The sequence below is a fragment of the Mizuhopecten yessoensis genome, unplaced genomic scaffold (genome assembly GCF_002113885.1).
Source record: "Mizuhopecten yessoensis strain PY_sf001 unplaced genomic scaffold, ASM211388v2 scaffold10921, whole genome shotgun sequence".
NCBI classification, from domain to species: domain Eukaryota; kingdom Metazoa; phylum Mollusca; class Bivalvia; order Pectinida; family Pectinidae; genus Mizuhopecten; species Mizuhopecten yessoensis.
This window is the reverse complement of record NW_018408788.1, coordinates 43139-55235: the sequence shown is the minus strand read 5'-3', so window position 1 is coordinate 55235 and position 12097 is coordinate 43139. Positions and strand designations below refer to the sequence as shown.

General features: G+C 35.6%; 2 protein-coding genes across 2 annotated transcripts in view; one reads left to right on the top strand and one right to left on the bottom strand.

Annotated features, from left to right (window-relative positions):
- Positions 1-12097, bottom strand: part of LOC110463709 — a 116699-nt gene that overhangs the window by 81452 nt on the left and 23150 nt on the right. The window lies entirely within an intron of this gene.
- On the top strand, positions 380-2681 carry LOC110463708. The gene is made up of 3 exons (XM_021518511.1): positions 380-512; positions 993-1119; positions 1391-2681. The coding sequence occupies exons 1-3, from the start codon at positions 505-507 to the stop codon at positions 2564-2566; spliced, it is 1311 nt and encodes a 436-aa protein (XP_021374186.1). The 5' UTR covers positions 380-504; the 3' UTR covers positions 2567-2681.

Genomic DNA, 12097 nt, shown 5'->3' with positions numbered 1-12097 from the left:
TAAAGAAGTATTTGGTTCATAACTGGGTCGTATGGGGTAGTATTGAGTGGTATGGGCATGGACTTAGATCTGATCTAATTCCGTGCCCGTGGTATGGGGTAGTATTGGGTCATAGTCACGGCAATTCGGTGATGTTTTCGGCACGAAATCGCATATTTCCCGATAACATATGGCAGATGGAAGTAAATAACGTCTACAAAGGTGATATTTCACAGTAATTAAGAAGTATTTGGTTCATAATTGGGTCGTATGGGGTAGTATTGGGTGGTATTGGGTGGTATTGGGTAGTATTGGGTGGTATTGGGTAGTATTGGGTAATTAGACGCGCCCCTTGAGAGTGGACATGTACAGGTTGTTTACTGCCACAATGTGTCTAATGACAGTCGTTATTGCTTTGTGAAGGCCAAGGTGACCCCGTCACAAAGAGTCAAAGACAAACCACACCAACCATGGGTGTGCATTGGAAAATCAGCTGGGGATATACATTGTGCCCATTGTACTTGTATGGCAGGGTAAGTTTATTACTGTTATAAAACTGAAGTGATCCCATTGCTAAAGACCAGGGTGCATAGAAAAGTGGTCTTTTAATAAGAGGTGGTACCCCGTGTTGACAATCTGATTAAAATCATCTTATATGGCTCCATTTACTTCATATACTACACCTGTATGAAGTTAACAGAACCCTGTAACAATTGATTTTAATCAGATTGGTGGTCTTCACATACAGTCTTCTATATACTGAAATATTCCAATATATGCAGGTGATCTCTATGCACAGGTCTGGCAGTTTTAACTGTAATTATTTGTAAGTAAGTTACCATTTAATGGAAGCTCTGACTGAATCGAGCTAAATAAATACTTAAATAACAACTTTAGCATTATGTTTTAAATCAATATGATTTGGTGACTGTGAGTAAACAGATTTTTGTGTACATGATTTTTAATAAAACCTGTATGTTTAATCATGTGTCTTCTTTTTTAATATTTTACAGATTAGGGGAGGTGTGTAGTCATGTGGCAAGTGTTTTGTTCAAAGTACAGACAGGAGTCCTCCTAGGACTTACCACAAAGTCATCAACGAGCGAAATATGCAAATGGAATCAGACCTTCAGAAAAGAGGTAAATTTAAAAAAAACACCAAAGGAAGTAAAATTTGTAATGAAAAAACATCCTCAATGTTGATATCCTCATAGAGATTTTTTATAATGTAAATAATTATGACAATAACAACAGGAAATGTCTTTTTTTTTTTACTGTAGTTTAAAAAAAAGTCCTGGGTTTATCCAAAAACTCCAAATAACAATAGTGGTTAAGGTTATTGTGCACAAGCATATATTTGTTTTCAAAACCCATTACTGCAGGAACTTATTCAGTCTATTTTATATTTTAGATTGAGCCAAAGCCTGTGGCAGAGATGCAGAACATTCTTAAAGCCCACAGAACAAAACCGGTGGAAACTGTAAATGCTACAGGTAAAGATGCTCTACCAAACCTGTCTGTGCTTAAAGCTTTGAAAGAAGTTGTGCCAAATGCAGCATTTTTTACAACTATCCCACCAGTAGACAAAGATGATATTGACACTACCATACCAAAGAGGAAAGTTGATAAGATGCCACCCACACTAACATCTCTTCGGAATAAAGGTCTTGTTGATGTAGACACAGACACATGTAGTAACATTTGGACAAACTACAATGTTACCAAACTTCAAGCTTCTAACTTGGAAATTGTAACACGAAGTCAGTCAGCATGTGACAGGTGGTATGAACACCGAAATGGACGGATAACTGCCAGTAAGGCTCATGATGTATTTGTACGCAAGGACACAACCAGCCCAAATGTACTTGTAAAGAACATCATGGGGTACAAGTCCTATGACTTGTCAAAAAACAAGGCTATTCGTTGGGGACTTGATAATGAGGATAAAGCTCGTACACAGTACACAAGTGCTAATAAGACTGTACACAATGATTTCAAGTGTGAAACAACAGGATTGTTAATAGACCATAGGTCTCCCTTTATTGGTGCATCTGCTGATGGACTTAGATGTTGTACCTGCTGTGGAAAAGGAACTGTGGAAATCAAATGTCCTTATAAACATAGACAGCGAAACTTGAGTGAGGTAGCCAGTGAAGACAGTAGTTTCTACCTAACCCCTGATCTAAAACTTAAAGAGTCACACAAGTACTATACACAGGTTCAAATGCAAATGCATGTGCATCATGTTCAGTTTTGCGACTTTGTGGTCTGCACAGATTGTGACATGGTAATTGTTGTCATTCCATACAACGCAATGTATTGTCAGGAAGTTGTTAAGAAATGTCAAACTTTTTTCCAAACTAGTGTGTTGCCAGAAATTCTGACCGGAAAACTAGAGACAGATATTTGTGTTCAACCTTCCAAAATAACAAGCAAGACGTACTGTTTATGCGGAGAACCTGCTTATGGACTTATGGTGCAGTGCAGCAATGACTCCGACTGTCCAATGGAATGGTTTCACTACAAATGTGTGAATATCAAGAGGAAACCAAGGGGAAAGTGGTTATGTCCCGAATGCAAAGCATAACAAAAAAACATTAAATTCAATCAGACTTCATTTATTCGGCACTGAACTATTCATTTTGTATTTGACTCTAGAAGCATTTGATGAAGACAATTTTAAATAACAATCAAGAAGGAAAATAAAATCATGAGCAAATAACTGACTTGCCAACTGGAAACAAGAAAAATGTGTACGTGATGTAATGTAACAACATGCTTTTTTTTGCTTCCTTGCCATGATAACTTGTATTATTTTATGAAGACAGCAAGGAAAAATACATTGAAAGTATGAATATTTGTATATATATAAATTAAGTCAATATTGTTCATGATCATGTGCATTAATATTTTTTTTAAAATGTGTGAAATATAGTAATATAACTGGATGGACATTATTTTATAAGTACCTTAACAAAAATTATTGTCCAGATTTTGAAAGACATAAGCAATGCTCAGTTATATGTTTATTTCTCTGACAATACAATGTATATCATACATGTATTTATCTCAATAATTTATTGCAAAAATATATACATACACCATGTCTACACTTCAGCCTTATTGTTTTCTTTTAGTTACATAACAGATGGTCTTGTTTTCTTTATGTCATGAGACACAGTTAATTGTTAACTAAACTTGGATGCAAGTTGCACAATGCAGCACATATCACAGATACTGAGTCACAATGGGGAACTAAAGCTATTGGCATGACTCCACTCAAAATGCGAAACATTTTAAAGCGTCCAATTGCACGCTCCACATGAATTCTTACTCTAGCAATTTTTCTTGTCATCTCAACATCTTTCTGGCTCAGTTGTAGTTTTCCCTTTGTGAAAGCAGGAATTGCCAAAGTTGCATTTCGAGAGGCAAGATCCTCACTGATTAAGAATCCTCGGTCTGCCAAAATAACATCCCCATTTTCTATCAAATCTAAGAATCTTGATCTTTGTGTAACTACCTTATCGGATGTCCTGCCCCCAAAGGCTTTTGATAAAAATGTTATACAGCCTGATGGATTGATCCCTATCAAAAACTTAAAGTGTATTGTTTTGTTTATAATTTGACCAAGTAGTCGCACGGGCTGTCAAGTTCCCTGGACGCTCAATATAGATTTCAGTACAATCTATTATACACCTGCAGTTTTTAAATAGTTGTTTCACAACTGTTGGAGTAGAACAAATTATTTCCTCTTTCCCAGGCCACTGTATCAGAAAACGGAGATGCGTAGCTAAAGTTGGGAGTCCTTTATTAAGAAGATCTGACACATGTGCTTCTGACACAAAAAATCTCACAGCTAGGTCTTGATTAAACAGATTCACCTTGAGTTTCATTAAAATCAATAACAGTACATTTCCTGGATCTAAACACTGTGATTTTGGAAGTACAGACACAAGAAAAGTAAGTAACCATGAAAACACAGCAAATGATGGTAAACCAGTGAAGAATGAAACACGACTGTCATTGTTTTCAATAGTCTTCACTCCAAATTTGACTTGATTGATGGTGTTTCCAAGATCATCTCTTTCTGTCTGCAACCTTGCCAGTTCTTGTTGAAGTTGCTTGTTCTCCAACTTTAACTCTGTGATTTTTTTTAAACATGCATCATGGATATCTGCAAACACACAAATACATCTACATGAGCTTAAAAGTTAAGGAATCATTAGAGTACATTTCCATTGAGCATGGTTAATATTATACATATCAATACTGCATACATAATATATACAACATTAGTACATGAAGACAGTTAATAATCACAGAAGCATGTTGAGTACTGTATACATATGTATCTTGATACATCAGAGAATAGTTTGATGTGTAAAAAATCCTTGTCAATTCAGTTTCCTGAACTATTTTTTTGTTATCCCTATTCCAACATAAAAATAGGTAAACATAATAATGAAAATCATTGAGTGAGCATGGAAAATAGCCTTATGATACCATAAGGTCATACACATACCTATATGAGGAGAAAACATAGACTCTTGATCTGCTGATGTAGATTCTGTGAATGTACTGATATCAAAACTGTCATCCCTGTTATGTATATCTGAAAGTTCAAGGAGGGCCTTAGCTACATGTGTTCTGTTTTCTTGATCAAGAAGTCTTCCTTCCCTCTGTATTCTCCGTTCAAATCTTTTGGTTTTAACAACTGGGCTGACATCCTGTTTATCATACCCAAGATGTAGACTAGGTACAAAGTCTGGATTAAATGGCAGGTCACTTTTCTTTCCTATAACAAAATAAATAGCATGTAGATACAAAATGCACTCTAAATTAGTCGGAAATTTTATTTATATTTTAATATCAAAAAATATATTTGGGCTATACAAATCAAAATAATAAACACTTCGAAAATAATATCATTCCTAAAGTCGCAATATTTATGATTTAAGAATTATTGACTATGTGTACATGTATGCTATTTGTCAGAATGACACCAGCTGTAAATACAAGGAAAGGAATAATTTCGATTTTGTTAAACAATATACAGACTATTCCGATTTTGTGAATAACACACAGACTATAGTTTGTAAGAAAAACAAAATTACCACTGATGAAGTGCCGACCGCACACTCGACTATTTGGTGATGGATCCCAGTTTTTTCGTCGGATAGCAGCTACCCATAACCGTTTTCTTTCCAGATCTTTCGGCAGACGATGAAAAGATAGACTCGTATCATCAGTCGGTCTGTTGTATCAACCGCTGACACAACACGTTATAACCATTATTTGGTTTTGTAACTTGCCGTCGGCCTACTGTTTTCATCGAGATTAAGAAATGGCTACTGGAGGTCAGAGGTCTTGACCTCCAAGAGGCGTGGCCTATTTTTTCACGTGACTTCGTGACGTCACTGTGAAAGGTCTTATACTAACAAATGGGAACAATATAGACATATTAGAAATCAATGTATCGATGCATTTCGTAACGCTAAGGAAAGCTATCGTATTACACTAACTAGAATACAAATACGACCCCCGTCATTGGTGGAAAATATCAAATAATTTTACAAACATTTTCTACAAAATCCAATTCTAAACCTATACTTTAACTAACGGAAAAGAATATTTGGAAGATAAGGAAAATGCTACTATACTGAATAACTTTTTATTCAACAGAGTCAACTTGATTATGAAAATAGCATTCTTCCTAACGTACATAATAACGCAGAATACACAATAGATAGTATAACTATCACTAATGAAAATGTTTTAAATGCAAAAAAGTAAACGGTTCGAGTGAATTTCAGTTTTTAAATATCAAGCTATCATTGAAATATAACTGTACTTTGTATATTTTACAAGAGGCCCCGAGGGTCTGTATTGCTCACCTGAACATCTAAGCAATTTTGCAAAATATTTTCCAAATGAGATCCAAGGGCAAGGGAATATGCCAGACCCCCAAGGCCAATCCTTGTAGCATATCTGTATTCGATTTTTCATGCCCACATACCTGCCAAGTGACCTAATTTTGTCGGGTTACACACAGGATTTTAGCCCTTCACCCGCTTTTATAACTTCACCCGCTGGGTGACGATTTTGACCCGGATTTCGTCCATTTCACCCATTTTCACCCGGAATCTTTTCGTATATTAGAAGTTACCGAAGTCACTCGGAATTCTCTAGACTTTTCCATCCTTTGTCATAAGAAAGGCGATATATTTCCTGTTTCCATTTCTCACTGACAGGTAAGTTGTGAGTTGTTTATATGCGTACTAGAACTGTTTTTACAAATGATTATATGAAGACCGTTGTTACTGAACTTACCGACAAGTTATTAGTGAGGTGTTTTAACGAATAATTGAGTTGTTTTTACAATTGTATTTAGGTAGTATAAATCGTATTTTGAAGGTAATTATGTCTTCTTGAAGGAAGAAGTCGTTATCAGGACTTGCAGGTTCTACTACACGAAATGCTAAAAGAAAACATAATTGATGAGTTATAGTGGATAAAGTCCGGTGGTCATGGACCAAACGCTCCATTCTGCACTCTTTGTTAATCGCATATTTTAGTTGGATCTGGTGCTAAAAACGACGTTACTTAGACATCCAAAAACACGCACAGGCATTTGATGATTTGTTTCTGTCAATCAAAATGATCCCGACAATAAGAATTCAAACCCTACTCGTATAAAACTGATACTTTATATGAGTAGGGTGCAATTTCTTATTGTCAGGATCATTTTCATTGACAGAAACAAAATTGAATTTTATATGAACAGAATGTGACATCTTATTGACAAGTTATTGTCAGGACCATTTTAATTGACATAAAAAATGCCTGTGAAAACACATTATCATATTTATTATTATGAATTAGTATTATAAGTTGTGTTGTTGACAAATCTTTTTATATTTCAGCTTTGAACTTGGTATTGTGGATGAGGATCAGCTAGATCTGCTGGAAGAATAGTTCATTGAATATAGAATGCACCTTTTACATCATTAAAATATTAAAGATCTAATTTAATATCTACATATACTTTTCTTATATTTGTTGCGAAAAAAGACGTCGCGCGCTATGACCCTCTTTTTTATTTTCAAAAGAGGGTCATCACCCTTTTTCAGTATATCCGGGGTTGGCAGGTATGTGCCCAGCATTTGTATTTATAGTTTTGGGGTGGGGATCTCAACCGTTTCAAAGTTATATGACCCAAGGGTTAAGTCTGCAAGGGTGGGGCAGACCCTGGGGTCAATTCTAATATCGTGACTGCGTTTGTCTCGTTATGCCCAACAGTTGTATATATAGTTTTGGGGTGGGGATCTTAACCATTTCAAAGTTATGACCCAGAGGTTAAGTCTCCAAGGGTGGGGCAGACCCCAAGGCCATCCTGGAAACATATGTGCAGTCATCTCTTTATACTCAGCAATTGTATGTATGGTTATAGGGTGGGGATCTCAACTGTTTCCAAGCTGTGACTAAGAACCTAGGTCCCTAGGGGTTTGGTCGGACCCCAGGGTCTATTCTAATATCATGACTACATTCGTCTCTTTAAGCCCTGCATTTGTATATATAGTTTTGGGGTGGGGATCACAACCGTTTCAAAGTTATGGGACTATGTCTCAAGGGTGGGGCCAGACCCTAGGGCCATCCTGGAAGCAAAAGTGCATTCTTCTCCTTATACTCAGCAATTGTATGTATGGTTATAGGGTGGCGATCTCAACCATTTCAAAGTAATAAACTTTTTTGGCCCCACCCCTTAGCCCGGGGGGTCAGCTCCACTATTTGTACAATTTTGAATCTCCACTACCTAGGGATGCTTTCAGTCAAATATGGTTGATATCCATCTCTTAGTTCCAGAGGAGAAGTCGCTTAAAGCAATATAGCCAAATAACCCTTTTTGGCCCTGCCCCTCCATTTGTACAATTTGGAATCCCCACCATCTAAGGATGCTTCCAGTCAAATTTAGTTGAATTCCAATCAGTGGTTAAGAATAAGAAATCGTACCTTCAGACCCGGTGGGCTAATAAGTAATGAATAACTCTAGAGTTTATCAATTTGCAAATTTAGGTTATTTAATTAATTATTTAAATATTCAATTATTTACTTCTTTAATTGATATGATTCACGTTTGTGATGTTTAAAATATCACTCATATCAATGCATGCTGACCAAACAAAGGGAGATTATTTATGTAAGCTGTAAGCTTGCTGTCAAATCCTTATGTCACTATGTATTACTGTATAATTATTGCTGTTATAACTGAATAAAAATGTTGTTTAAACTAAAGATTATTAAGATTTACCTAAATTTTCCCAGGGAGCTCTGTATTTCACATTTAACAGGAACTAGTTATAAACAACTTTGTTATGTTGTTCATCAACTACATGTAAATAAAAACAAGAGGCCCATTTGCCTAAACGGTCATCTGACTACAAAGACTGAGCAGGGAGAATGGTAACTTTTCAACTTTCAATGAAATATTCTCAATCCCACTGGTGGAAGTTGAGAAGAAGTTTAAAATGTGTTTTTTAAGAACGCGGTCATGGCGGCCATCTTGGATTTTGAACCAACCCGAAAAATAACAACACTTGGTCAGGACCATCTCAGGATCATTTCAGCTCAATCCCACTGGTGGAACTTGAGAAGAAGTTTAAAATAGGTGTTGTTTAGGAAAACCATGATTGCACAATCATGTTACAAAACAGCCACCATGGCTGACATGTTGAAGTTTTGACGGGGCTGAAAGATAACAACACTTTGTCTGCTTCCTTTCCTTAACATCCCCACCAATGTTAAGCTCAATGGCAGCAGTGGAACTGGAGAAGAAGTTTAAAATGTGTTTTTTAAGATGGCGGCCATCTTGGATTTTGGACCGACCCGAAAAATAACAGCACTTGGTCAGGACCATCTCAGGATCATTTCAGGCAAGTTTCAGCTCAATCTCACAGGTGGAACTTGAGAAGAAGGTTGAAAGTTTACGGATGACGCACGGCACACGGCGCACGACGACGGACGAAGCACGATGACTATAGGTCATCCTGAGCATTTGGGTCAGATGACCTAAAAAAAACATTATTTCTGCGTATAATCTGAACAGGTGTCACCTGTCGGTGATAAAAAAGTTAGGTTTATCTTTCCCCAACTAAGTCGTATTTGGGTATAAACAACATTAAATTACCTGAAGTTGCTAAGAAGAAACTAATTACACAACGTCCTGGAGATTCTATGAGAATCATGTACATATAACGGGTGCTTTCATCTATAACCATATTTCACCGAAATAAAAACAAAACTTATTTACAGAATTACGTATTGTGTTTGTATATACCATTGACAATGCAGTAATAGACTTTGTTATGGTGTTGATCTGATCAACAATAAAAACCAATTTACATGTATGTTTCTCTGGTGTTTACTATCAATAGCCATATTACGTAGAATTCAAAATGAAACACAAACCTAAAATTACCATATAAATGCTTTCATTGGTACATTGGAAGGTTTAACTTATTTGGATCACGTATAATGAGTCTGTAATACATACAGTAGCTGTCATAAAACCCTGCAACCTCACGTGTCACGTTCATGTAGTGGTTAACTCAATTGTGTCCCAATTATTGTTTGACTACGTGCGTATATAGATGAAACGAGTGTCTACAAGATGTTTAAACAAAACACTTCCTTTATTTATATATAAATATCATGCGACCTTGAAACTGATTACATACCATTAAGAAATAATTCTGAAACCCATCCAAAAGTCAGTAGTATTGTCTAATACAAATGAATGTAGGTATTATATTTTGGCCATTGTATTCATAAACACACGAAAGATAAGTACAATGTCTTGTGGATAATGCATAGTCAGAGGCTCACCTGAGTATTTATATATAACAGTTGTAGATGTTCATATAAAATGTAACTGTATATTAGTACTACATGTAACCACAACAAATTATATGAGTACATTATTTTATACCGAGTTTGACAATCAAATAAAACAATCCACAATCTTATTTTATAGTTCTCGGTATAACTGATAAGGTTGCTGACATGACAGTGATAAACATTACGGCCTATGTTTTCTAACGTGTTGTACAGATGTATAGCTAAATGGAATTTCCTGGAGGTGCGCTGAATGAATCGATAACATTTGCAAATTTCATGTCCAAAGTTCTCTTTTACATCACATCCCTTGTAATGGACGGAATATGTGACAACTTCTGGTGACAAAGGCGTATTCATGGTTTTCATGCACACAAATTATTACATTGTTAAAGCAAAGGGATCTCCACAATTTCCATGTTATGAACCAACCCCTTATTTGAACCCAGGGAAAATCCTGCTGGGATTAATGATGTCTAAAGATGTTAGGCAACGGACTATATGAATAAAGGGTGCAAATTTTCAACGTTCCCAAGTTATGACCCATATTCGTGTATATGGCAAGGACTCCCTGTACACACTCGGCCACAACATCCTTTATAAACAAAACTGAGTCTACTTGGCCCAATGATCTTCCTAATGAAATTCAATTAAAACCCATTTATTCATACAGAATACATTTTATATTATATTATATAATAGACCTATATCTTACCACAATGGGCCCCTTTCCCTAAAAAAACGTCTAATAAAGGATAAACAACATGGAACATTGTAAGTTGCTAAGGCGATATTGATACCACAATGACATGGAGATTCCATAATATGACGTGTACATGTATGTGGTGTACCGATCAATAGCCATATTCCATAGAATTCTAAAAGAAACTCAAACGTATATTTACGAAGAGTCTTGGTTCCATTTACAATACTGTAATAGTCGGAGAATAAAAGACAAATATTTATCAACAGAATTAATATTTTATACCATTCTATTGCATTCATTAAAATGCTGGAATATTCAACTAATCTGGCCAACGTATAATAAGTGTTATTATTTATAGACATAATTGTAGTAGTTGTACTTTATTAAATACCAGTTGTGCTTGTCTTTTGTTTTGTATGACCGAGTATAGTTAAAACCTATGTCTATAACCCGATCCTGTATTCAGACATAAAATTATACAACCTTGGTCCATAATGCATACCATACAGATAAAAAAATTGAATTCTATTCCACATTTCATAATCTTTGTATTTAATTAATACCGCTATGTAACCATATAAAGCATAACACTTTGTCTTTTGTCATAATTCTTCGTATCACATTAAAAGAAATATGTTTACTTACCCAACAGTGGTACAAAGTGTGACCTTCAAATCCTTCACTTTGTTGTGCAAATAAACATGGAGTCATGCAATGACGTAATTATCTGGAAATCTCCAATTGATCACGTGGATATTTTATATAGAACGTATGATTACGTGTACATATAAGAGGTGCTACTATGTATAGCTATATTTCGCAGAAATCAAAACAAAACTTATTCACGAATAAGGTGTATTTGTTGTAACTATCAATAGCACAATTCCATAGAATTCAAAACAAAACATAAACCTCAAATTACGTGGTGCTTTTATGTCATGTACATTTCTGTAATAGCCGAAGAAAAACTAGGAAAAATGTATTTATCAGCAGAATGAATATTTGTAAACCATATTAATGCATTCATTGGAATGTTTGAAGGTTTAACTTATTTGGTTAACGTAACATGCCAAACTCCATTCAATGCCAAAAGTGTTTTCCATTTTATTCTTTTAGAACGCGAGCATAGATGAAGCGGGCGTCTACAAGAGGCCCATGGGCCTTAACGGTCACCTGATATATTTATACAGAGAGTTGATTTTTGTTTTTAGCGGGAAAAAAATTATAATTCCAAGTGACAAAAAACAATAAAACCACCTTATTCAATATCTAGCATGCAGATTTAAGACTGAAAAGTATTTGAAACTAGCACCTCTGATTCTAAACAAGGAAAATGAAGAAATTTTAGCACACAGACTCCATTGCGCCCCACCCTACAGCCCTTGGGGGTAGGGATGGCTCAAAATTTACAAAGTATCAAACTGTCAACTTAGGGTTATAATTCCAACCATGTTATCAACATGTAATATTCAAAGTATCATCTCCCATTATAAACCATAAGAAATTTTGCCCCCCCCCCCC

Coding starts and splice junctions, on each gene's coding strand:
- LOC110463708 (XM_021518511.1), top strand. Junction 1,120..1,390: donor ATCAGACCTTCAGAAAAGAG/GTAAATTTAAAA, acceptor TTTATATTTTAG/ATTGAGCCAAAGCCTGTGGC.